At 43.6% G+C, this 24,537-nt stretch overlaps 2 protein-coding genes and 1 long non-coding RNA gene across 8 annotated transcripts; 2 read left to right on the forward strand and 1 right to left on the reverse strand.

Moving 5' to 3' along the window:
* Positions 1-251: 251 nt before the first annotated feature.
* LOC135303501 (calcitonin) lies at positions 252-5,476 on the reverse strand. 4 transcript variants are annotated; one of them, XM_064425409.1, is made up of 5 exons: positions 5,369-5,476; positions 4,316-4,411; positions 3,888-4,019; positions 1,027-1,214; positions 252-727 (listed from the first exon to the last, which is right to left on the reverse strand). In XM_064425409.1, the coding sequence occupies exons 2-4, from the start codon at positions 4,399-4,401 to the stop codon at positions 1,052-1,054; spliced, it is 381 nt and encodes a 126-aa protein (XP_064281479.1). In that variant the 5' UTR covers positions 4,402-4,411; positions 5,369-5,476; the 3' UTR covers positions 252-727; positions 1,027-1,051. The 4 variants fall into 4 exon arrangements, with proteins under 4 accessions (XP_064281479.1, XP_064281477.1, XP_064281476.1 ...); XM_064425407.1 differs by lacking the exons at positions 252-727; positions 1,027-1,214 and adding exons at positions 2,535-3,078; positions 4,819-4,907 and having other exon boundaries at positions 5,369-5,392; XM_064425406.1 differs by lacking the exons at positions 252-727; positions 1,027-1,214 and adding an exon at positions 2,535-3,078.
* Positions 5,477-11,650: 6,174 nt separating this feature from the next.
* Positions 11,651-13,849, forward strand: LOC135302156 (uncharacterized). 2 transcript variants are annotated; one of them, XR_010363863.1, is made up of 4 exons: positions 11,651-11,779; positions 11,926-11,993; positions 13,317-13,414; positions 13,760-13,849. It is a non-coding gene; the product is annotated as an uncharacterized LOC135302156 (long non-coding RNA). The 2 variants fall into 2 exon arrangements; XR_010363862.1 differs by lacking the exon at positions 13,760-13,849 and having other exon boundaries at positions 13,317-13,425.
* Positions 13,850-14,964: 1,115 nt separating this feature from the next.
* LOC135303502 (vitamin D 25-hydroxylase) lies at positions 14,965-20,803 on the forward strand. Of its 2 annotated transcripts, XM_064425410.1 has the most exons (5): positions 14,965-15,229; positions 16,800-16,941; positions 17,235-17,867; positions 18,875-19,204; positions 19,809-20,803. In XM_064425410.1, the coding sequence occupies exons 1-5, from the start codon at positions 14,969-14,971 to the stop codon at positions 19,982-19,984; spliced, it is 1,542 nt and encodes a 513-aa protein (XP_064281480.1). In that variant the 5' UTR covers positions 14,965-14,968; the 3' UTR covers positions 19,985-20,803. The 2 variants fall into 2 exon arrangements, with proteins under 2 accessions (XP_064281480.1, XP_064281481.1); XM_064425411.1 differs by lacking the exon at positions 14,965-15,229 and having other exon boundaries at positions 16,802-16,941; positions 17,671-17,867.
* The last annotated feature ends 3,734 nt before the right edge of the window (positions 20,804-24,537 follow it).

Consider the following 24,537-nt stretch of genomic DNA (forward strand, 5'->3'; position numbering starts at 1 on the left):
TGTACCTGTGGCTTCATCTTATTTTTCTGGCTGAAATCTAAGTGGTGTCATTTGGATCATTTGGGTTTTTTTTAAACATATATATAAAAAGCATCTATTCTTTCTGTTCTGAACTTTTGCCCCAAACCCTAGTATTTATAGTTAATAAGGCTGGAGCAGATCAATGGACTAGCTGATCTGCAATGGTGTTGGCTTGGTGCCACCTATCTCCAGAAGCGTGTCCAAATGAAAAATCAGTTTCTCAATCCAAGTGTATCTAAAATACTTTTTTTAATTTTGCGTAAATTCACAAATAATACAATACTGAAGTGATTTCTCTTTTTTTTTTTAAACATACTGTACAATCAGGATAGTTAAGTGTTTTACATCAAGGCACAGCACACTGTATAATACACATATGCCTTGCCAGGCAGCAGTTTAGTATAATCCCCGAGATTTGGCAGTAGGGCCAGGATAAGTAGCATGGATCACATAAGCTGGAAGATAAATAAATAATAGATGCCGTCACATTTTATTTGAAATAGAGTTGCATATAAAAAGAATATACAATAATTTAACTTTAATAACTAGATTCTCTTTTACTATACATAACAGAAGTGTTTTCATTTGTATTAAATAAAACATTTTCAATAGTAGGATGAAAAATTAATCTTTTTGGTGGTCTTGGTTTATGAAGAAGAGTTGCTTCCATTAGAAATTAAAGTCGAGTTTTCGGTTTCATTGCAATCTGTAAGAAAGAACACCAGAGTTACTGATACGTTGATAACGAAATGTCAGTGGTAAAACAAGCAAACAATTTCAACCAAATTGTTGTGTTTAGTTAATACACTGTGAAGGTGGTTACCCAAGCAGAACATCTCCAAAAGCTCTTGTACACACGTCTTTGTTCCATTTGTCACATCTTTTTTCTTTTCGCACTCTGACTCCCCCTGTCTTCTCAGAGGTGACCACTGCAGGTCTGGTACTCCCCCCACACAACTCAAGCACTGGTGATGCCCCAGGCCCTGTTTGGTGCTGTGCATTTACCGTGTTCACGTCACCATCCAGCTCCTTACATCTGGACGCTTCTTCTTCGCCTGCCGAAGGCCTTGGAGCCCACGTTGGTTGGGACGAAGTTGTTCTTGCCCACTGCCCCTGACCTGCTCAGGAAGTCTGCCAGGCGGTGGGTCACACAGGTGGCTGTGTTGCAGGCCCTCTTCTGTGCTGTTACACTGCTTTTCAGGAGGAAAAGGAAGAGTTAGTTCCTGCAGCACGAGCCCTGCATGCAGTGAAACATCACTATGGGGAGTAAAGGCTCTGCTGCAGGCACTTGCACCTTCTGTGCACAGATTATAACTGCTACAAGAAGCTTCTTCATGGTTTTCTCAGCTTCAGACTCACTTTATAAAAGCAGCTGGACTGAAGACTAAATCCAGGCCAGATTCTCAGCTACACCTGGGCTACTGCCTGCCTCCAGCCAGGCATTATAGCCATGTAAAGGAGCTGAGGAGGTTCAGATCTGGATAATTTAAACAATCCCCTCTTCCTCCAAAAGCGCACATTTGTATTTTTCTTGAGGTGTTCTGGAAAGGCAGTAGCCCACACAGATTTTTCACTTCTCACTTCAACACCTATGCTCCCTAACAGCCACAAAACACATGGAATTGCAGAATATCTGACCACTACAGAAGCTCTCTCAGTGACTGACTAGCTGCCTTCAGAGCTGAACTACAAAGATACTGCTTCCAGGTGCTTAGTGGGAATGGGAGAACCTCTCCTTCCTCCAGTTAGACCTTTGTCTACTACAGAACTTCACCGTGGGGCAGTTCAGACTGTGACAGTATTAGCTCTCTGCTCACAATTCAGCCTACAGTCAAGAGTTGTGCTAGATGGGGAACTTCAAGGAATATGCATTCACACAATCCTTGCTTGAAGAATTTCCTACTAAAGCAATGAGTTTTTCTTGCAGTAGGAGGGATTTTTCTCAGCTAAGCATCACAAGGCAGTTTATTAATTTTAACAATGAAGAGTTGTTTTTACAATTAATGCCAAGTTTTTAAAAGAGGCCTCTAATTAAAAGATAGATGCAGTGCTGCAACAGAACTGTAAAGAAATATGGGTTTGGCTCTTAATGCCAGACAACTTAAGGTAGGTGAATTGTAAATCAACACAAATATTTTAAAGGTACATAAGTTTTAAAAATAGCGCAAAGACCTATAGTAAAATAAGAAAAGAAAAAGACCACAAAATTCTTACCTGGACATGTTCAGTACCCAGTTTTAAACAGGATTACATTTCTAGTTTGTTAGAGTGAATATGTATGAGCCTTCCTGATTTCTTTGCTTTTCAGGGTCCCTACTAACAGGATTGCATGCATGCCTGATTACAGCAGTGCATATCAATTTATAAGTAGCACTTTGACTTCTAAGCTCTCTTTGAACTTTTCTAGAAGTTACTAGCATTGCCTCTCTTGAACATTAAGACAAGTTGCAAAATTTTTCTAACCTCGTCTAGAAATCTCACATTCTAAAACAAAATGTTAAACCAAGAAGATCTAACCCTTATAGAAAAATAGGTTTATTGAACAAGTGCATGGGTAAGCACAAAAGAAAGAATCTACTTGTACATTTAGCAGCCAGAAATGAAGAGCCTTTTTTAGAATTTTTTTTTAATCAATGTCTAAGAAAATCATTTGGAATGTCAAGGCAGTGCTGATCATTTTTATTTATTTTTTTCCCCTAGTGTGGTATGCATGTTATATTCTTGGTCTTCCTAACATTAGGTCCATCTCAAACATTCTCTGTCAAAAACAGAATCAAAAGAACACAGCAAAGTTAGCAATCAAAGTTATATCCACATGCATCAGGTTAAAAAAGGGAAAGAGGGAGAAATAAGCATGTCTAGTTGTTTCCTAGGGGTTCCCCATAGTTTGCATAGCGTTCATGTTCCAGGTCACTCAGCACATTCCGTTTCTTGCCAGGAGTTCCAGCCCCGACGTCAGTGCGAGGGTAAGTTTGCAATTTGTGCAATTCTTGAGACAGTTTGCCCAGCACACAAGTACTCAGACTGGCACAGCGTTTGGAAATGGGTTTATCCAGGCTGCAGGGGGGAAAGAAAATAAAAACATGCCCAAAGGAAGAGTAACCTCAAGCATGCACATTCATGCATTTCTTCCCTGCATCAAAGATCTACCGTTAAGAAACCAAAAAACTCATTCAAAATAAACCCAAACCCTCCACATCACATTCCATGCAAGGCAAGTCCATACAAAAGCAGTCAGAAGGAAAACACCATTTGTTAATGAATCCAATTTTGTTGACAAGCAAGTCCATTAGCCTTTTGGATGCTCATACAGTAGAGGTCAGGAAGTTGAACTTTCCCCATATCCCGCATGCTGTTCAGTGTCTCATCCATCCCCATGCATTGCAATGCAAATCCTGTTAGGATAATGCAAATGCTCCTGCATGCCTTTGGTCCCAGGGAGAGAGAGTGGTGCTGCGTGCATCAGGAGGAACACATCCCTCCTGCCAGGGACTTTCCATGCCTTACAACAGCATGCACTTGCACGACAGAGAATCCAAGAGCGACTGAGTAATGCCCTAACACTCCCACTGGGAAGACATACCTTTTGCTGCCATATTTTAACACAACCTACTCATTCAAGCTCAAATCGCCCTCCACTTTCAGAAGTAAGAGACAGATAGAGGCAGGTTAACTAGGTGGAAGCCGTTCCCTTGACACCAACACTAGGATGTCTCTGCAGTATCATCCTTTACCAGTTAGCCATAATCCCAAGAAAACAAAAAGATTGTGACCTGCAGAGGGTCTGCCCAAATAGCTTTTTGCTAAATATCAAACATATAACACTCCCCCATTGCTTTTCTGCTGCCCAGGAATGCAGTCCTTACCTGTTCCCCTCGGAGGCTTGCTCCAGCTCTTCTGCTGTCATCTGTATGAACTCTTTCACCAGCGCATTTAATAACCTGCGAGCTTCGTAATCACTGAGAGTCACTCGATCCGTTATGGACTCCAAGCCAGGTCTAGGCAGAGGCAAGGGAAACAGGGTGAGCAAGCCCCAGAGCGCTGCAGAGAGAGGGGTTTGGCAGGCTGCGTGTCATTGCCAGTGCCTTTCAGGGTGTGAATGTGCAAACCCCGATGCGCTCTCCTCACGCGCAGCCTGGGGTGGGTTAAAGATGCAATCAAAACGCCCCAGCTCAAAAAGCAGCAGCCACCTTTCTCTTTCACCGTGGTCTGTTTCCCTCCTGGACCTCTCAAGAACATTAAGCATTTTCATGCCATTCAGACAGAGCACTCAGCAACAGGACCAGCTCCTTACCTGACTGGGGCTGCCTGGAAGCTGTCCATCTGGCACACAACCAAGGCATAAACAGCAAGGAAAGATGAAATCTTCAGCATAACCATGATTTCCTCTCTACAACAAAGAGGTACATCAAGCAATGGCTGTTTTCCAACCCTCTCAATCCTGCAAGTTCCACTAAAGAGGTCATTGCTTCCCAGCCACAAGCAGCACAAATATGAAACGCATTTTATTTTAAATTCACCTTTTTGCTTATTTTGATTATTGCTATTGTGCTTTAGTTTTCTCAAAAATTTATTATAGCTTGGTTCTATTACAGGGCAGAAAAATGTGGCTTTTAAAACCTGCAGATATGATATTTGCATTCAACTTAAAGCAGTTTTCCTCCAACTGGCAGAAATGTCACAGACTGCACACAATGTCACAGACTGTGTGTCTGACATGGACAGATAAAAATGGAAAGGAAAAACAAGTAAGTGTTTAACATTTTTAAGAACCAAGTGCCCTTGTTAGCACTTTACCTGCTTGCTTCTTGCCAGCCAGCACACTAACACCCCAGTTCAGACTACACTAAGAATTAAGTAGTTTAATTTCAATAAATACTTCTGCTCTGAAACCAGAGAAGAGGGTAAGTCAAAAATCAGTCACAAGCACAAAAGCTGCAAAAATATCTATTACTTAAGATTTGAGATACACCTCTCTCACAACATCACTGCCTTGCACTCCAAGGAGCACATCACAACCACCACATCATCCTCGTTTTTGCCAGCTCCCGGCATTCGACGGGAACCACGACCCCACTTCCAAAGGATGCCCGTCTTCCCCGCGGCTCCCCGGCCGTGACCTTTGCCGCAGCACTTTGTCCTGGCCGGACACGCCACGTCGCATCCGCGGGGCGAGGAAGCGCCCGAGCGGGGAAGGACTGTCCCCGCCGCCCCGCGTACACGAGCCCATGAGCGGCGGTACCAGAGCCGCACGGCACGGCACGGCACGGCACGGCACGGCACGGCACGGCACGGCACGGCACGGCACGGCACGGCACGGCACGGCACGGCACGGCACGGCGCTTACCGGGTGCGGAGCGGAGCGCAGGAGCGGGCGCGGTGCCGGTGTCGCCGCCGAGCCGCGGTGTCACGCACCGCCCGCCGCCCCCTTTATACCTGCCGCCGCCGCCGCCTGCGTGGGCGCCCGCGCGCGCCCGCCAGCCAATCACCGCGCCGGCCGCCCGACGGGGCCCGCTCCTCCATTGGGCGCCAGTTGGGCCCGGCGGTGACGTCATGGCCCGCTCCTTGAGGGTCCCATTCACAAAAAACGCGCGGGGCGCGGCGCGGCCGGGGCGGGGGGGCCGCTCCCGCTGCACCGCTGCCGCTGCACCGCTGCCGCTGCACCGCTCCCGCGTGGCGACCTCTGCAGCAGCGGGACCGCATTGCAGAGCGGCGCCGCTCCCTCCCCGGGAATTCCCGCCCTCCCGGTGGCCGCCGCCGCGTACCCGGCGCTCTGCCGGCTGTGGGTGGCGGGGGTTCCGCGCCGGCGGGATGCGCAGCGGGGCAGGGGCACGGCGGGCGGCCATCGCCGCCCGAGGGGAGCACACCGGCACGCCTCAGCCCCTCGGCAGAGGAGGGAGCGCTGGCGGCGGCACCCGCCGCTCCTCGCCGGGAAAAGGGACAAGCGGCACCTGCGAGCATCCCCGCGGCGGCGACGAGCGGCTCCCGTGCTCTGCCCTGCCGGGAACCCGCACCGCCCCGCCGGGCCGGGGCCGCGGAGTAACTCCGCGCTCCGAGGGGAAACTGTCGGCATCGCCAGCACCTCCACCGCGCAACTTCAGGGGCAGGTGCAGCGCCTCTGCGCGCCCGCGGAGCGGGGCTCGCCCCCGCGCTGCCCGGCCGGGATTACCGGGCAGCTGCGCGCCGCCCATGCATCACCCGCCGAGGACCCTCTGTCACCGCAGCACCTGCCCGCTCAGGATGTTTGTCCGGGCGGGTGTTTGCCCAGGCGCAGCAAGCACCAGCCCGGCGGGGGCGGGGACACTCGACACGGGGGGGACACAAGCGGGGCGGGGAAGGGGAGAAGCGGCCCGGGAGAGGGGGAGAAGCGGCCCGGGAGAGATGCTCTGCAGCGCCTGGGCGCAGAGAGCGCTTCCACCGCGCCCCGAGAGACCGGGAGCGCCTCTCCTGCCCGCCCCAAGTCGCTGGGCGTCCGCCGAGCCCGGCGGCAGCGGCACACGGGGACGCGCAGGGTCCCGCACCGTCCTCGGGACCCCGGAGCCACGCGGCCCCGCCCGTCCCGGCCCTGCCCTCGCTCCCCTGCGGCGCTTCCCGGCTCCCGGCGGCTGCGGTGGCAGGAGACGCCCGTGCCGCTGTCGCCGGCCCCGGCGGCGACACCGCGGCGAGCAGAGCCCCGCGCAGGGAGCGGGGGACCGGCGCGGCTGGGTGGCGCTTTCCGCTGCTCAAATGGATGGGGAGCGCTCCTGGGAACATCCCAGCGGGCTCCTCGCTTATGTTTTCACAGCCGCCGATGACAGGGTCGTTCCCGGCGGCAGGAGCCGTGTGTTCACCGGGAGATGGATGGATAAATCTGGGGGGAGCCGCGGGGCGGGTGATGTTTTGTTGATGAGATTTTAGCTGGGAAGTTTGGAAAAAAAACCCCACGAACACACAGAAACCCCTGGCGAGTGGCTGCCGTCCGGGGAGGGATGGCCGTGTCCATCGCCACCGCCTTTCGGGGCGCCCCGGCCCCGTCCCCTCCCGGCGCGGGGCGGCCACCGGCGGGCGCTGCGCCGCCTCGCCGCCCTCGTTTTGCACAACAATTACAAAACCCTCTCGGGTTTTTGGGGTCTGGCTTCTGCTTTTTTTCCAAGTGACAACCCGAAACACTTTTGGGGGTTTTTTTGGGGTTTTTTGGGGGGGTTGATCCCCCCTCCCTCCCAACACATCTTCGTAGCCCTTCACGAGCGGCAGCCCTCGAGGCGGTGGCGGAGGGGATGCTCCCTGGAAGGCTTTCTTCTTCCCCTCCGCTCTGCCAAATTTGAAAGTTCGTTTTAAACAGCAGCTCCCTCGCACGTAGGGTCACCACGGGAATCCCCCGGGAGAAGGAGTCTAAGTATTTGATTTAAAATCTCTTCCGTTTTCACGACTCCTGTTCTGGTTTTAAGGTAGTTTATCTGAGGATGCATTTACAAATATTAGTCAGCACCTAAAGGAATGGCTCGGCGTTTGTTTTGCTGTTTTAATATGATTTCTACAGTTACACCAACAGAAATACAGCTCAGGGACTTAAATGACTGGGCTGCCAGTATGGTATTTCTCTCTAACTTCACTCTTTCTTTTCTCTTCCTATGCTAAGAGTTAGTTGTTCCCATTTCCATTGGGTAATTATTTACTCCGTGTCCATATAGACTATTCCCGGGATTAAACTTAAAACAATAAAATCCCAGACGATTCTGTTGTAAAACATATTTCAGTTTCTTCCTTTCTGGGAGGAAAAAGCTAAATTTTGCCTTGTGGCTGATTGCAGTCAGCTCAAGCCCTTCTCCTGCCAGTGTGGCTCGGTCCGGGGCTGGAGCCGGTGATCACAGGATTTCAGGTGCCAACATTTCTACTTTAAGCTTTCACAGGAAGGAGTGTAAATTTAAACCAACAGGTACGAATGCCAATAGATCCACTCCTGTGCACGTAGAGATGATGTAGCACTTGGATGTTGGCAGGCACTCCGGCTGCTCCTTGCCAGCGCTAATGGAGGGACTCCCAGCTGGAACGCTTGTCCTATTTCCCCCCTCCCCCGTGGCTGTATGTCATCTGCTCTCCCCAAACATATCTTCTTTTTTGCAAATTTCTCCTGTACGTGAGATGGAGAAGAAGGGCAGTTGTCCAGTTTGTCTATTTTTGAAGCTGTAAAAAAGAGGATTTTCACAGGATGACGTTCTTCTGTTGCTCGATAAATCCAAAACCAAAGGTTAAACGTTCATGGAAAATCTGGGAGAGAGGGGTACTTTGCAGCATTGCACTAAGAAAGTGAGACATTTACTGAAACAATCTGTTCCAAGGGACTTGTTCTGCCTTTTTCAGTGCTGGGTATAGATTCAAAGCAGATTAAATAAAAAGGCTCAGAATGACGGGATTCTTTTTATTTATTTATTTCAAGAAATCAGATTGTTTAATGCAACTCCCAGCTCCACATAAAAGGAATTCCGTTTTCAGATAAATTTGTTTTAATTTTTAGAGAATAAGAAAAATCTGGGCTGTTTTATAGTGACTTTCTCTACATTAAATGCAACTTCTTAAAATATTATACTCTTTGATACCATTTAAACCAATATATTTTAAAGAGTGATCTTTTTTTTTCTACTGTAAATATTGCCATTATATTGAGAAGCCACAGATACTGTAGTGAAGTTCTGAAATGCTATCAGATGGCATGCTGGTAAAAAAACTACTGCATTTATATATTATGGTGCAATTTTTGTTCAATACTAAAATGTAGTTCATCAAGAAAGATAGGACTGTGAGCTGCACAGGTAAAATCTTCATTTCCATGATTGGTTCATATCAGAGAAAAGTGGACCCTATAAAAATGAAAGGGGAGACAGTGATGATGCCATGATCCACAAACACAGTAAATTCTCCACGAGGGAGGTGAGTGTGATTCAGGTCTCTGCTCTAAGTTTGTTCTTCATAACAACTAATCAAGATTTTTTCAGGTAAGGGCAAGTTATGATAAAGCCAACTGTAAAAATCACATGCTCTTTCTTTACAAGGAGAACCTGGGGAGTCACTTCACTGCTCCTTAAGAAGGCTCTGCAAGCCACGTGGGGCAAGATGAACAGAGCTAACATTCTAACATTCATTCTAACATTTCATTGTAACCCACCGTTCTGTAGAAAATGAAATTAACTAAGCCAGAGTTAATGGGGTCGTGCTGCTGTAAAAGCAAGCTGTGTGTTAGCAGGAGTGTCTTGTTTGAGGCCTGGGAGGTAATCCTTGCAGTCTACCTTTTGCTGATAAGATCTAGACCAAAAAGACTTGGGTAAGTTGGAGAAAGTCCAGAAAAATACCAGTAGGGATTATCAGAGATTCCATATAAGGATTTAGGGAAACAGGCTCAAAGACCAGGGAAATGTAACTGAAGGAAAGACTATGGGGAAAGATGATAACAAAAATATAAATACTTGTCCTGAAATAATAACAATCTGTAATCTGGTGCTATATTATATACTATAGTCTTGAAGGGCAACAAAGGAGACACCACACTTGAGAAAAGCTTTCTACAAGTGAGATTAATGAGAGGCAAGAGTAGGTTGCATCTCAGTTATGGCACTGAAAGCTCTTTCAGTGGAGGATTTCATGGCATGTTACTCTAACATCTGTCAGGAGTGACATATATAGGTGAGATACTGTGGGAAAGGAATATAATCCATTACATTTGTTCTCTTCATACCTTTCTCCTCCGATTTCTGTGACACCATAATTTGAAAAGCTGGAGAATGGCTTAAACTCTGAAACCAACACTATAACTTTTGTAGGCATTTGGTTTTGCAAAACTTACATCCCTAATTGTTCAAATTATTTCCTCAATCCTGCTACCATAGTCTCTGAAAAAACATATTCAGATTTAGCATAAGCTTACATCAAGCTTACCCACATAACTAATATTGTACCAATCTATCTTGTGGTTTGGTTTGAATTTGGCCCAAAAAAAAAAAAAAAGAGCTTCTTTTTTATAAAAATGCAGTACTTTCCTGAGAACCAGAACACTGATATAAATCCCAACACTAAAGCATTTCCTTTTTAATGGACATTAAATCTGGATTTGGGCTGCTTCAGTGCCTGCTTTAGAGAAAGTGGAACTGCTGTTGAGCTAATTAGTGAAAAATCTATGAATCACTCTGGAAGCAAATTTTCCTCCAAAACGCTTTAGAAAAGCTCCAAGACTGATTTAGGACAGACAATTTAAACAGAAGATCAGGGTTGCAATGGTTTAATCTCCTCGAAATCATCTTATCACACAAAAACCCCAAAAGATTCTGTAGGTTCTGTGGCAATTTTCCTGGATATGTTCAAAATCCAGTTTGGAATAATCCTTTAAACCAGACTGGGCCACGCTGTCCTGCCCTGAGGTTTGCTTGGCCAGGCAGCAGTGGCAGTCCACAGGGACGTTTGCTATGACTTTGTCACCTTCTGTCCTGCCTTAGCACAGCTCAGCCTCCGAGCAGGTTACTCCAGCCCTCTCCTGCCACCAGGAAACTCATTCCCTCCCTCTGACAACTGGCACAATTCCAGTTCTGTCCCAGGCTACACCTCCAGAAGGCTGACAAGGAGAGCCCCTCACACTCAGCAGAGGCAGGGTCAGACCTGCAGCATTACCAGGGTAGCACTGAGGGGATGCACTACAGAGGAAAACCTCACCCTGAAAATGTTTCAAAAGCAGCACTAACTTGCACTCCTTTTTTTTTTTTTTTTTTTTTTTGCAATTTCCAGGTAAAATGAGAGTTGGAAAAAAAACCTCCGAACAGAAAACTAATCCTGTTAAACAACATCATGGTTATAAAACTTTGATTTCATTGCTTGCACAAGTACTGTGATACTATCTTATATATTGTCAGAGCATGTCTGTGAAAATAAGGTGAGAAACTGTTTCTCAAGCTCTCGAGTTAATCCTTGCTTCTTGTTTACAGGATGTTAGAAGAGTGGAAGTCCTCCTGTCATCATTTCATCCTTTGTCCTGCCAGTACTGAGGTCTGATGAAGCCACGGGGTAACTTAGAGCTGTCCTCAGTCCCTCCCAGAGCCAGGCAGAGTCCTGACATTGTTAGGTCCTACAGCACTGATTTAGCCTCTGCCTTCAGTGAAATTTGGGGCTGAAAAAGATCTCTGTCCTTATATACTGGTAAATAGCTTGTGAAGGCAAAGGCTATTACAACATGATATTTGCTAATCTACTTTCAGCAGAGTTTCTCGGAACCCCTAGTCCTATGAGACCATCAATTAAAAAGATGAATTTCTAAATTTATGTGTAGAATTGACCTAAGTATACTCTGAAAGAACCAGAAAATACAACATGCCAAAACTATTTCTCAAGTTAAGCCAGTCTCCAGCCTTCTGAGTCTACTTGATAGACATGAAATGTTTAGGCGGAGTAGGACTGTGATGAAAGAAAAGGATGTGACTGAAGGAAATGGTGGGGATTTTCTCAGCAACCAATCACCAAATTCACAAGGGAAAACATCAGATGTGTTTTTCTGTTTCAGATAATGTGTAAAGCACCAGCATCATCACAGGCTTGGCTCAGGAGATAATTGTGACATGGAAGTGGATCATTCTCTATGATGACACAGGTTAAAAAGAGCTTTGTGAGTGTAATAGATAACATCTGCACATTAGTCTAAACTTGTCAGTGGGCTTGTGAAATTAATTTCTTTCATGACAAGCATGCCTGATTCACATACATCTGTAAAGATTTCTCTCTTTTCCCTAATCCACCACCAAAGGCAAGGAGCAAAACCTTTACACATCTGTCTATAAAGAAGTTGTTTTCCTGAACTTTATAAATCATGTCATTATTTCATTGAACAAGAGACATTACTACAGGAATGGAAAACACTTTAACCTGATAAAGCTTTACCTTGTTTTCCAGCTACAATGTCAACTCTGAAGAATAAGAAAACCAGAGCCTGTTTCGAAGCTGGAGCTAAATACAAGTTTGTGAGTATTTTAATGGAACTTGGAAAAAGCTTTATTTTTCTCCTCACAATTATCATCAAGATCTTAACATTGCTATACAGAGAACAGCCACACCTGGCAGTATATTTCTTCAAAAGTCAAAGCTATATATAAGTATGTGTAGTCAAAGAATACAAAGCCAAATAATTGCTTTGTGATTTTCCTGAGAGGACAGGAACACAATCATTTCCTGTTACTCCAACTTCTGCTTATAGAATTTCTAGTGCAAAGTAATTGCAAAACTTGATGACTAGAATGTTTTAGAATTTAATAAAGATACATGCATTAATGGGTTTCTTTACTCAGCCATCATTTTTATAATTCAAATTAAAAAACCTTTATTCATCCTATAAGTTTGCTCATTTGATCATCCATTATTAAGATGAGTAAAACATTCCCAAAGAAGCAATTCAGCATAAGCTGCCCACACACTTCTGAAAGAATGAATGAATGAATGAATGAAAAAAAAATTAAAAAATAAAAAGATCAATCAGAAACTGGCAAGGAATCCTGTGCTTGGACAGCAATTGGAGTCTTGCATCCCTAAACCTGCATCCTTAAGTGATTTCATCTGTCTACAAGGGTTTATTTATCACTTACTTTTGAGAAGTTTCAGTCATCTTTGTCCATGCTGCTCCATTTAATCACGCATCTTTTAGAGGTTCTCAGACCTTTAATCTTGGTTGACTCACTATCTTTAGCATTTGGCTTGACCAAAATGGATTTTATTTTCCTGCAATCACGCTTTTCAGTTTCCCTTCCTCTGTTACAGTGGTTAACATCACTGTCTCTTGTCCATCCCCATGGCTAAAACACTCTGGTAAGGTCAGTTTTGACTGCTCTCTCCTGTGCTTGAAGATACTTGTCAAATATTGTTGGCTTTCCCTCCACTACAAATCTATTCCTTTCTGTTCAGTCAAATATTTGGACTTTTCTTCTGTATCTTTTTCTCCCCTCTTCTTGGATCTTTCCTATGGTTTTTTTTTCCCTTTTCACCCCTTCAAAACGCTTGCTGCCAAAACTGTTAATTACCTTTCTTTTCTTACATGGATGCAGTAGAAATCATGATCATCTAAAACTTTGTGTATTTAACACTTCAATAACAGAGCATTGAAGATAAGCTGCAAAAATAATTCAAAGCAATAGTACCTCTACCTATGTTTTCTCAGACATTTAAGCATGTGCACATCTTACTCCTTAGCAATTTCTCTTCGTTCTTCCTCTGACTGGAGCCAAGCTGAGGTCCTGAATCTTTGGTGAGAATTCTTTAGGCACTGGCATTGAAAATACTGGTATTTTTTGCAGATATGACCCAAATAATTAAGACACCGGGCAGTATCACACTGAAATAAAGGATGAAGAAATAACTTGGAGGAAGAATGAACAAAATAAACCTCCAGCAGGTCTGAACCCACTTCTTTGTATTCTGACAAACTTGGTAAGATTTTGATACAAGACGCTGGCATTGACACAAGTTATTAATGAGCTACATCAGCATAAATTTCTCATCTTTAGATCTTATCAATGTACTTAATTCAACAAGAAAGACATCTCAAGTTAGAGACATGTGGCACAGAAATTGTAATGGGCCAGGAATGCTTCTGTTATTCCTAAAATTGGGTGTAAAATAGTAGTAATGTAATGACAAAATCAACATGAATGGAAACAAATCTGGGTTTGTTTATGAAGTACCTTGCCAAGAATGCCGCATGGCACAGCAACATTGCTCTCTGGCCTCTGCCTTACAGATCTCGGCCTCTTCTGCAGATCAAGCCCTCGTTCCTGAGCCAGCATCCCACTAAGTGACAACAACTTTGCACATTAAATGTGTGATCTCCGAGCTGCTCGGTCACAAGGGCCGGGGACGTTCACCCATGCCATCTTGCTGCCTGCGAGGGCAGGGACCCTTTCCTGCTGCTGTCTGGCTGGGCCATGGCCAGGTCAGGAGCCCAGGCTGGGCTGCACAGCACGGGAATCATGGACATCGCACCTGGAGCTGCCACAAATCTGTCCGGAACACATCTGCCAGAGGGAATCACTGTGGGCTTCACCAGCCCAAGGCTCCCCAAGCCCGAAGCGTGCCTGGGAAAGACAATGGCATCCTGGCCTGGATCAGGAATAGTGTGGCCAGCAGGAGCAGGGAGGTCATCCTTCCCCTGTACTCAGCACTGGTGAGGCCACACTCTGAGTGCTTGTCCAGTTCTGGCCCCTCAGTTTGGGAAGGACATTGAGATGCTGGAGAGTGTCCAGAGGAGGCAATGAGGCTGGAGAGGGGCTGGGAACACAAGCCCTGTGAGGAACAACTGAGGGAGCTGGGGGTGTTTAGCCTGGAGAAAAAGAGACTCAGGGGTGACCTTATCACTCTCTACAGCTCCCTGAAGGGTGGTTGTGCTCAGGTGGGATCGGTCTCTTTCTCCAGGCAGCAACTGACAGAACAAGTGGTCACAGTCTACAGCTGCACCAAGGGAAATATAGGTTAGATGCTAGGAAAAAGTTTTTCATGGAAAGAGTGATAAAGTACTGGAATGGTCTGACGGAGAGGTGGTGGAGTCACCATCCCTGGTTGTGTTTCAAAAAAGACTGGATGTGGCACTCGGCGCCACGGTTTAGTTGAGGTGCCAGGGAACAGGTTGGACTCGATGATCTTGAAGTTCTCTTCCAACCTTGTGCTTCTGTCATCTCCAAACTGCGCGGCTGCGATCCTAGAGAGACTTAACACGGAGCAGAGAACTGCCGGTCCCTCCCCGCAGCTGCCACGGCCGGCGGGCGTTCCGACATCCGACACTGCACAAACCCCGAGGGGCCCGCTCGGTATTGTTCCGGTCAAAAAAAAAAAAAAAAAAAAAAGAAGAAGAAGAAGAAGAAGGAGCAGCGCTGCTGACGCGTTGGGCGGAGCCTCCGCGGGCCAATGCTCGGCGGCGGGACGGGGACGCGAGGAGGAAGCGGCGGCGGGGCCGATGCGGGTGGCGGCGGAGCCGGGGGCGCGCCCGGGCGCGGCGACAGCGACAGCGACCGCGGGCAGCGGCGCCTGGCTGCTGCCGCTGGCGGCGGTGCTGGCGCTGCTGCTGGCGCTGGTGGTGCGGCAGCTGCTGAAGCAGCGGCGGCCGCCCGGCTTCCCGCCCGGCCCCGCGGGGCTGCCGCTGCTCGGCAACATCCCCGCGCTGGGCGCCGAGCAGCCGCACGTCTACCTGCGGCGGCAGAGCCAGATCCACGGGCAGGTACCGCCGCCCCGGGGCCCGCGGGGGCGGGGAGGGCCGGCACGGCTCGGCACGGCACGGCACGGCTCGGCTCGGCACGGGAATCCCGGGAGCTGCCGCCGGGCGGAGCGCCCCGGCGGTACCGGGAGCGCAGGGCTCCGTGCCTCAGAGCGCGGTGTTTGAGATGCTTACAGCCCTTCAGCCTAACTATGTCAAAACTAATATTTTCCCTTTTTTCCCTTCTTTTTACTTTCTTCTATATCGAGCGTTTCTTTCCATCAGCCAGCTTTAGGCGGCCAATCTCTTGCGAGCTTCGTAAAAGTTAACTCCCAACTAGATCTAACGTGTATTTTGGTAATTAAAAAAAAAAAAGAAGTAAATGTTCTTCAAGCAAAGTACTAGGATAAGTAGAATGGAAATAGGAAGGAAATGTGCTGTCGAATAAAGCAAGCTTTCTACTTGCCTGGAATGCTGTACGAAGTTTCAGTCATCTGTTCTCAGAAAGAATCCTGCAGAATTTGAGGGAAACAGCATATTAGGATTTGGGGGGACTGAAAAAATACAGAGTTTTAAAAAAAAAATCGTGTATGATGTAGGAATAAAGATCAATAAGTTAGACCAAAGTATACAAACCTCACAGATGGTTTGCAGAAATATACCGGGACTGTCTTCTTGACACATAAAAAAGAAGAGCCATTATAACAGTGATAATACCAAGTTTTCTAAAATAAAATAGACTCATAGAATAATTTAGGTTGGAAAAGACCCTTAAGATGATCGAGTCCAACTGTTAACCCAGCATTGCCAAGTCTGTCACTAAACCATGTCCCCAAATGTCACATCTACACAGCTTTTAAATGCCTCCCAGGATGACGACTCCACCACTTCCCCTGGCAGCCTGTTCCAGTGCCTGACAACCCTTTGGGTGACAATCCAGTTGTCACAGAATGTATAATTAGGATAACATAATTTCTTATTGTGGAGGTCACCAGCTTTGACATGGAGAAAAGTCTAAAGATTTGTAATGGTAAAAATAGAGATTTCTAACACCGAGGGAATGTATGGAAAGGGATTTAAGGAGTCAGGTTTAGGCTCAGTTTTAATTATTAAAATGTAGATCCAGATTTAATTTTTTTTAAAATCCTGTATGTGCCTTCTGCAGGCTGTATTGTGCCTTTCTCCAAAGCACCTTGTGCTAACCACTTGTAGAAAAGGAAGCTGGGCCTAGCTGGGCTCTGCTCTCAGTTGTTGGCTGTCACCTTGGCTCTCACTCCTCTCTAGGGACTACATGAAGGTGTCCCCAGTCCTTAATTTGGAGGGCTGGTTTCTTTAGGTGCACAGCAAAGCACAGAATGTAGTGTGGGCTAATTAATTTTATTTTTTAACAAAGCAAATGAGCTTACCAGAGACTCTCCTGTGTAATGGCACATCTGTCCCACCTCTGGCCACCTGTGTGCCCTGCTGAAGGTTATTCAGCTCTGCATTTCACATTGACGTTTAGCATCGTTTCACTTTTTCATTCCTTGTTCTCCAGACTGGGTTGTACTAGCATTTGACACTTTTTATTCCTTTTTTTTCTCTCCCCGCAAAGATCTTCAGCCTTGACCTCGGGGGTATATCTGCTGTTGTGCTGAATGGCTACGATGCAGTGAAGGAATGCCTTGTCCATCAAAGTGAAATTTTTGCAGACAGGCCGTCTCTTCCCTTGTTCAAGAAGCTGACCAACATGGGAGGTGAGTACTAATCTCTTTTGTATAAAAATGTAATTTTTGTCCCATACATGACATGAAGCATCTGCTTTAGCCAGTTCTGTACTTGATGTCCTTTCATAAAATACTTGATGCTTCTGTAAAGATATTTGGAAAGGAATGTCACTCGTGGACTATGCTCCATAGCAAGACGTCCAAAATATTTTGTCTCATTTTTTGTCTTGTTGAATAATTTCATTATCTTATGGGGGAAGAAAAATAAAATACTGTGTCAAAAAATACATTGCATAAAATACTGTGTCAAAATATTTTTTCAGGCTTACTGAACAGTAAATATGGCAGAGGATGGACAGAACACCGCAAATTAGCTGTAAATACCTTTCGAGTTTTTGGATATGGTCAAAAGTCCTTTGAACACAAAATTTCTGAAGAATCTCTGTTTTTTCTTGATGCCATTGATACGTACAAAGGCAGACCCTTTGATCTTAAGCACTTGATAACAAATGCTGTTTCAAACATTACTAATTTGATTATTTTTGGAGAACGTTTCACATACGAAGATACAGAATTTCAGCACATGATTGAGATTTTTAGTGAAAACATTGAATTAGCTGCTAGTGCTTCTGTATTTTTATATAATGCTTTTCCTTGGATTGGTATCTTGCCATTTGGGAAACACCAGCAGCTGTTTAAAAATGCAGCTGAAGTCTATGAGTTTCTTCATGAGCTTATTGAACGTGTCTCTGAAAATAGGAAGCCTCAGTCACCTCGACATTTCGTAGATGCATATTTAGATGAGATGGATTGCAATGGAAACGACCCAGAATCTACATATTCAAGAGAAAATTTAATTTTCTCCGTTGGAGAACTCATCATAGCTGGGACGGAAACCACAACAAATGTTTTAAGATGGGCAGTGTTATTTATGGCTCTTTATCCAAACATTCAAGGTAAGAATTTTGCCATATTGAGGAACTGATTTACTTTCCTGTTGCAGATTTAAAATGCTTTTTCGAAGTGGTGCATTGATCCATAATCATCACCAAAAAAAAAGCTTTGTATATATTATTCTATCATGTCATTTACTAAATATACTATGGACTTGTTTTAAATGCAGACAAAGAGGATATCAAAAGTCAAGTGTCATGATAAAATTTTATCATATTATTTTGTGAAGACATTTTTATGAAGCTTTAATACTTTTAAGTATTTCTAATATATTTAGGTTTAGGATTGTGATGCATGATCTGTTGTTGGCAGATATACTAATCTATGTAGTTAATAAATAATAAGAAAATGTAATTAAATATGAAGGTAATAAACTAAATTAAAAATGTACAGGTGTCAGCAAAAATGTAAATCAGGTTGTGGTAACAATTTAGGTACAACTCTTTTTATCTTACATTCCCCAGTTCACAACAGATTTACATATGATAGAGAGGAATACTTACACTTTGGGAAGACCAGAAACGGCATTTAAAAATAAAAATATGTGTTACAGTCATTGTGAAGTAAGACAGCAATAGATGTCTGAGTGTTAGCCCAGACACTGTGAGGAGAATTTTGGATTCCAGAAGTGAAGAGTCACATTTCTGGTTTCACTGCCTCTACCTTGCTTTTCCTTCCAAAACCGTAGCAGTGCTTGGTTCAGCTGGGGCTTCCAGGATTTGGAAGAAGAGAGGCCCAGATAACTTGGAAAGTTCCTGCTTTCCTGTTCTTGGTACTTTGACCAAAAAATATCACTCTAATATCAATTTCACCATTGTTTCAGAATGGGGATAATAACACTAGCCATGGATAGGAATATAGAGTCTAAATTTAAAAGCTTGTAAGCTACTTTTTTTTGTATATCATGTTTCAATATGCTTTTAAAATGTATGTATATACACAAATATTTTAGCTGAAATTAGAATGTAAAGGCTATTACAAAATAAACCTCAGCTTTTATTCCTAACAGGACAAGTTCAGAAAGAAATTGATCTTGTCATTGGTCCAAACAAAATGCCCACCTTGGAAGAGAAGTGCAAGATGCCCTACACAGAGGCTGTTCTGCACGAGGTGCTGAGGTTCTGTAACATCGTCCCGCTGGGGATTTTCCATGCCACTTCCAAAGACACTGTTGTGCGTGGTTACACCATTCCTGGAGGCACCACAGTCATTACCAACCTCTACTCTGTTCACTTTGATGAAAAATACTGGAGCAATCCAGAAGTGTTTTTTCCTGAGAGGTTTTTGGACAGTAATGGGCAGTTTGTCAAGAAAGATGCGTTTATTCCATTTTCCCTAGGTAAGAGCAATTCCTTCCACTGTTCCTTTTCACAAATCCAGGATGTGTAAAGTATAAGGGATGGCAATAAATGGACAGAATGATATCCTCAGTTCTGATTTAAAGACATCCAATATAACTCAATTTAAAGATATTCAATATAATGTGCTCTGGAGATAACAAATTTTAGCATAATGTCTTTTATATAGATGAGATTGGTTCTGTATATAAACTAATAAAAATTCTCCTTACAAAGTTCTAATAATTGCCAGTTAATAATGACTGGCAGTAGATGTAATTAAGAAAATAGTAGGGGGAAAAGGCTAAAATTCACAATGTCATTTTTTCAAGCATTTTCCATCTAGACTGGCACTTCAAGACAAGATACAGTAACAAGTCTATCTAAATCAATTTGACAGAATTGGTTTCAATGGCATTTGTGAGCAACAAATTCTCTAAAGTCAGTTTCTTAGTGTAAGTATCACCTATCCTTCTTACAAAATACTGCCACCAGGTTCACAGAGCACTCCTAGAACACAGAAATGACCATTCCTATTCATCGTAAGAGCGAAAATGTGACCAAAGTTATCTTAAACCTTTTTAAAACCTTTTTTTTTCAATTCAGGAAGAAGACATTGCCTTGGAGAACAGCTGGCTCGAATGGAAATGTTTATTTTTTTCACCTCGTTGCTGCAGCGGTTTCACCTGCATTTCCCCCATGGAGTGATCCCAGAGCTGAAGCCCAGGTTAGGGATGACCCTACAGCCACAGCCGTACCTCGTCTGCGCTGAGAGGCGGTGAAGGAAGGGCTGAGCTGGGCAGGGGAGCACAGTGCTCCAAGCTGCAGCTCAGGATCCACTTTGCCTTCTATTCCTAAATGTGTTCAAGCCAGAGTAACAAAAATTTAAAGAACTGATAGGTTTTTTTTAACTTTTTTAAACTCTGAAATAAAAACCAGAACCAAAGGTGTGCAACACATCCTGATGTTTTCACTCCAGAAGACTGTGTTGACTCTAACTTCTGATACAGTTTTTAAATATTTAATTACTAAACAAGCAATTTTACTTTGAGAGGATATTTTCATAAGCATGGAGAATATGGTTCAAATTGTTTGTGCTTGAATTCATCCATGGAAATATCATTTACATTATTCCAGTTAAGCCATTCTTTATAATTAACCATTAAATTTTCATGGCTAAAGGGACTTTAAAAGGTATCTATTTAAATATCTGTAACCAAGAATAAACTATATTTTCCAGCCTTGAAAAACAGATTGTCTCTTAAAGCATTTTAATCCTTTCTCCTTGCCTATCTTCCCAGTTGGTCATAATTTTCTAAGGAATCAGATAACCATGAATTCACTTTTAGGACCTTTTATGGCTTGCTTCTCACTTAGCATCATACACAAAGTCTTCAGTTATTGCTATACTCCTGACAATCACAGGGCTTTTTTTTCTCTAGTATATTGCATGTCCAGACCCCTGTCCTCCACTGCCTCCCAATACAAAGTACTATGTAATGATTAATCTCTGCTTAAATAGTCTGAAAAAGCCAGTATTTGTGTTACCAGAGTCACATGCAACTATACTGCGAGTAAAGAAAATAAACTGCTCACCCTTCTGACCAGAGGAGAGACTTCCTGGGGAGGGCAAGTGCAATAGGATGGGGAGAAACAGATTTTAAATTAATTTTAAGAACAAAGTTTAGGTGCAAGGGTTACACTTGACTTCTGCCAGCTTCATTTATTATTCTTGCCAGCTCGTGCTTCGTGGTTATTGGAAGATAAAGATTTGTGTCTGCAGACCTTGCAGGAGCAGCTGAAACTCCAAACACAGTGTTTAGTCCCCTCTGTGTGGGGAGAGAGGGCCTCAGGACAGGGTTCAGAACAAAACAAGCAAGCAGCAATTGAAGGCCAGGGCTGAATGTTTGACCTGGCTTTTTACACAGATAGTGCTGCAACAGGGAGCTGCAGGAAAGCTGGAAGGCAGGAATCAGTGTTAGTCTGCTGACCTGATGTTTGCAGCTTACACTGAGCAGAAATACTTCATTTATTTTGAAAGAGAGAAAGAGAAAAAGCAAAGAGAGCTAATGCCTCTCACATAACAGCCTGTTGACTTCAGGTGCAGCAGGTCCAGATTATTTTACCCACAGAGAGCAGCTCTAACACAAGTTCCTGTTTCTCTGAAGAGGCTGGGCAGGCTACGCCACTTCCTGGAAAAGTGCCTTTTGTAGAGAAGATTTAAAACTCAAAAAAGAGAGGAAGGAGGCAAACCTGATTGCTGTGCATTGGGCACACCATGAAAGCTGAATAAACCATTCCTAAGGAATTGGCAAGCAGTGGGGTTAGGAGTCATGATCAAGGTTTTTCTGGATACCAAGTAGGTGTTGTGTGCTTGTGGAATGCCTAAGGAGAGATTGTGGAATGCACTGAATTAAGGTGCCTTCAGCATGCAGCAGCCCTGAGGAGTTCAGCTCCAGTTTTGGACTCATGGCAATTCTTCCTGTTCCCAACCCTGTCTGAATCAGACAGCCAGAGTTTGTTTAGTACCTAGTCTTGCTTTCTGAGTGGCAAGAACTCCAGGCCATCCTTTGGTTACAACATGGCTCAAATAAAGTGAATTGAAGTGGGGGGAGGATTAAAAACCATCAAGAATCAGTTCCTGCAGAAACCCATGCTCAAAATGAAGCTGACCAGTTATAATTCCCTTTTGCTGAGGTATTTTGAGATCTAACTCCTGGCTAGTCTTTAATCCATTTAATGAGAACCATATTGATTATATGTCATTCTGGTTTCTAAATCAAAATGCCTTATAAAAGCCTCAGAATATCAATCCAAACTTTTACCATTATATGCCAACTTATGGTCTCATTTAAGCAATCAAATACATTTGACAAACTGTCTTTTCTCTAAATCTGTATCAGTATTAGTCACATTTACATGTTTCATTCTCTATCACTTACTATTTTCCCTCTGACTTAGAATTATCCTAATGATCCAATTTAATAATTTGAAATATTGACATAATAGTAGTTTTTTTCTAGTCCTCCAGAATTCCTCCACTATGTCAACATTGATTACAGTAGCCAGCCAGATGTTCAGAATTTTCTAGTGGGATGTTCAGATAATTCTAGCTGAAATATCTAGGATGGACAGTAGCTGGCTGCTATTTAACATAGTTTTAGTTTAAAGGTTGATATATTAACCAGTGTATCTTCATAACACTGCTGAAAGAGCTGCAGTCAGAACCACCATCATGTCTTAAATCCTCCTTTCCAAATCTCTCTCCTTACATTTAAGATTTTGGGTTGTTTTTGGCCATGCCAGCATCCACAGAGACTGAAAAGGGAACAGTACAAGCATGTCATATATGACACTGAAAAAATGCTGAAGAAAAATCTCACTCATTAGCACTTAATTTCCTGAACTTCCAGCAGTTTCAGTGGTACTGGTGAACACATCCTTAATACGAACCTAATAAATGCAGGAAGGCTCATTAAGTAAATAATTCCTTCAGAAATTAACTATACAAAGGAACATTTCATAAAAGTTCAAGGAACATTACTGCTTCTCTGACAGTAAATAGTATGAACTTACTGTGATATATTTTTATATGTATCCAGAATGTGTTTAGCCTGAATTGAGCCTAAGGGTTTGTGCAAGCAGTAGAGAGTAGATGAGGCAGATTATGTTGTCATGAAGAGAGCAAGTTCATGAGAAAAATAGCAAGCTCAGAGATAAACACAGTAAAAAACAGTGAAATCCCTTTGAAAAATGAGTGAAAATTGGACTGTGTAAATTTCATAACAACTCATTGCATATGAAAACATAAAGATTTAGGATAAATGAGGGGAGAAAAAAATCATAATGGGGAAGATGCCAGAGCAGAATTCGCCTTTTGTTGAGAGAGATGGACTGATGAAAACACAAGATAACAGGGCCAAGATCAGAGCATTAGTAAGAGTTTGAAAGGAACTAAATATTCCCAGTACAAATTGCTCTGTGAAGGTACACACAGAAGGCTGGTATGTGTTTTCATCCCAGTAAGTTGTCCCAGATAGCTTTTATCAGGTGCTGGGCCTGATAATTCAAACCCTCTGTCTAATCAAGATCAAATTAAACTACGGCTCTGGAAATCTTCTGCCTTTTTCTGTCCTTTCACAACAATGCAAGTTGGGCATCAGCAGATTCTCCCCATTCTAGATCATCCCTTCAGGCACTTTTGAAGGCTGTCAACTCTGCCCATGTCATTGGAGTTAGGCAGAACCCACATTCAGAGTGGTTATTCCTTAGGAAGACTGCCAGGCTTCAGGAGATGCTACATTTGTTACATTCTTCCGAATAAGTAACATTCCAAATAGATTAAACCCATTAAAATAATGGGAGCACATCAGGAATGTGCAATCTAATCCAATATCTTGCTATTACTGCAGCAGATGGCTGCTTGCCAAAACTTTTACATGTGATGTAGACTGGCCTATAGCAATATTCCAGAAAACAGAATAAAGTTACTGTTTATTCTGCTGCTGTTTTCAAGTGATGACTTCCTTTTCTACACTCATGCAAAAAAAGAAGAAAAAGACCTTAAAGGAAATATTTTTAATTTGTGTAGACTACGATTTATCAGAAGCATGAAAAACATTGTGTATTAGAAAGCTTTTTACATGACAGATAATTTGTTCAGATGCTTATCCACATTAGACCCATCAGCATCCAGACAACGGGATCCAGCCATCCATGTCTCATGGACATTTATACCCTCACCAAAACCAGGGGATAAAGGATGCCTCAGTGTTCAGGTCCCTTACTAATACAGGTATAGCTGCATACCAGCAAGGAATGAAAGTTAGGGAGCAGAATCACTATGGATAAAATATTGAAAGAATTCCAGTTATCCTCAGGTAATTAAGTTTCCTTTCTCCACAGGCATCCTCGTTTAAGGAGTCAAAATGCCCCTTTGGTTCTTTTCAACTTACATAATAAGCTCAATATAAAATAATAATAATAATAGTGCTGAACATGGACCACAGCAGAATTTTATAAGCCTAATTTTTCCAGGAAAAACATTGGTACTTACAACCCCTCTTTATCTGATATGGATTAGGAAGTTAATATAATTTCTTTCTTTTTTTTTTTTTTTTGAAGCATAACATTTTATTTATAAAGTCACTTCAGGGCATTTTCAGATCTTCCATTTTATTTTGCATTCTGTAAAGACATGCCATTTCTCTCTCAAGGAATGTACAGTCTAAACTGCCACACTATAGAGAGAAATGCAACATAGCTTAATATTGCATTTACTTCACCACAAATTGTAGGTGCAATCTATAAAATGCTCAAGCTCTTTGTGCCATAA

This window comes from Passer domesticus, chromosome 6, assembly GCF_036417665.1.
Source record: "Passer domesticus isolate bPasDom1 chromosome 6, bPasDom1.hap1, whole genome shotgun sequence".
In the NCBI taxonomy this organism is placed as follows: Eukaryota; Metazoa; Chordata; class Aves; order Passeriformes; family Passeridae; genus Passer; species Passer domesticus.

Excerpts from the sequence above, each read along its gene's own strand:
- LOC135303501 (XM_064425406.1), bottom strand. The coding sequence starts at position 4,401 with ATGGTTATGCTGAAGATTTCATCTTTCCTTGCTGTTTATGCCTTGGTT. Across the intron at positions 4,020-4,315 it reads TTCCAGGCAGCCCCAGTCAG|ACCTGGCTTGGAGTCCATAA; the intron begins GTAAGGAGCTGG and ends GCCTCTGCCTAG. Across the intron at positions 3,079-3,887 it reads CAAGCCTCCGAGGGGAACAG|CCTGGATAAACCCATTTCCA; the intron begins GTAAGGACTGCA and ends TCCCCCCTGCAG.
- LOC135303502 (XM_064425410.1), top strand. The coding sequence starts at position 14,969 with ATGCGGGTGGCGGCGGAGCCGGGGGCGCGCCCGGGCGCGGCGACAGCG. Across the intron at positions 17,868-18,874 it reads TCTTTATCCAAACATTCAAG|GACAAGTTCAGAAAGAAATT; the intron begins GTAAGAATTTTG and ends TATTCCTAACAG. Across the intron at positions 19,205-19,808 it reads GTTTATTCCATTTTCCCTAG|GAAGAAGACATTGCCTTGGA; the intron begins GTAAGAGCAATT and ends TTTTCAATTCAG.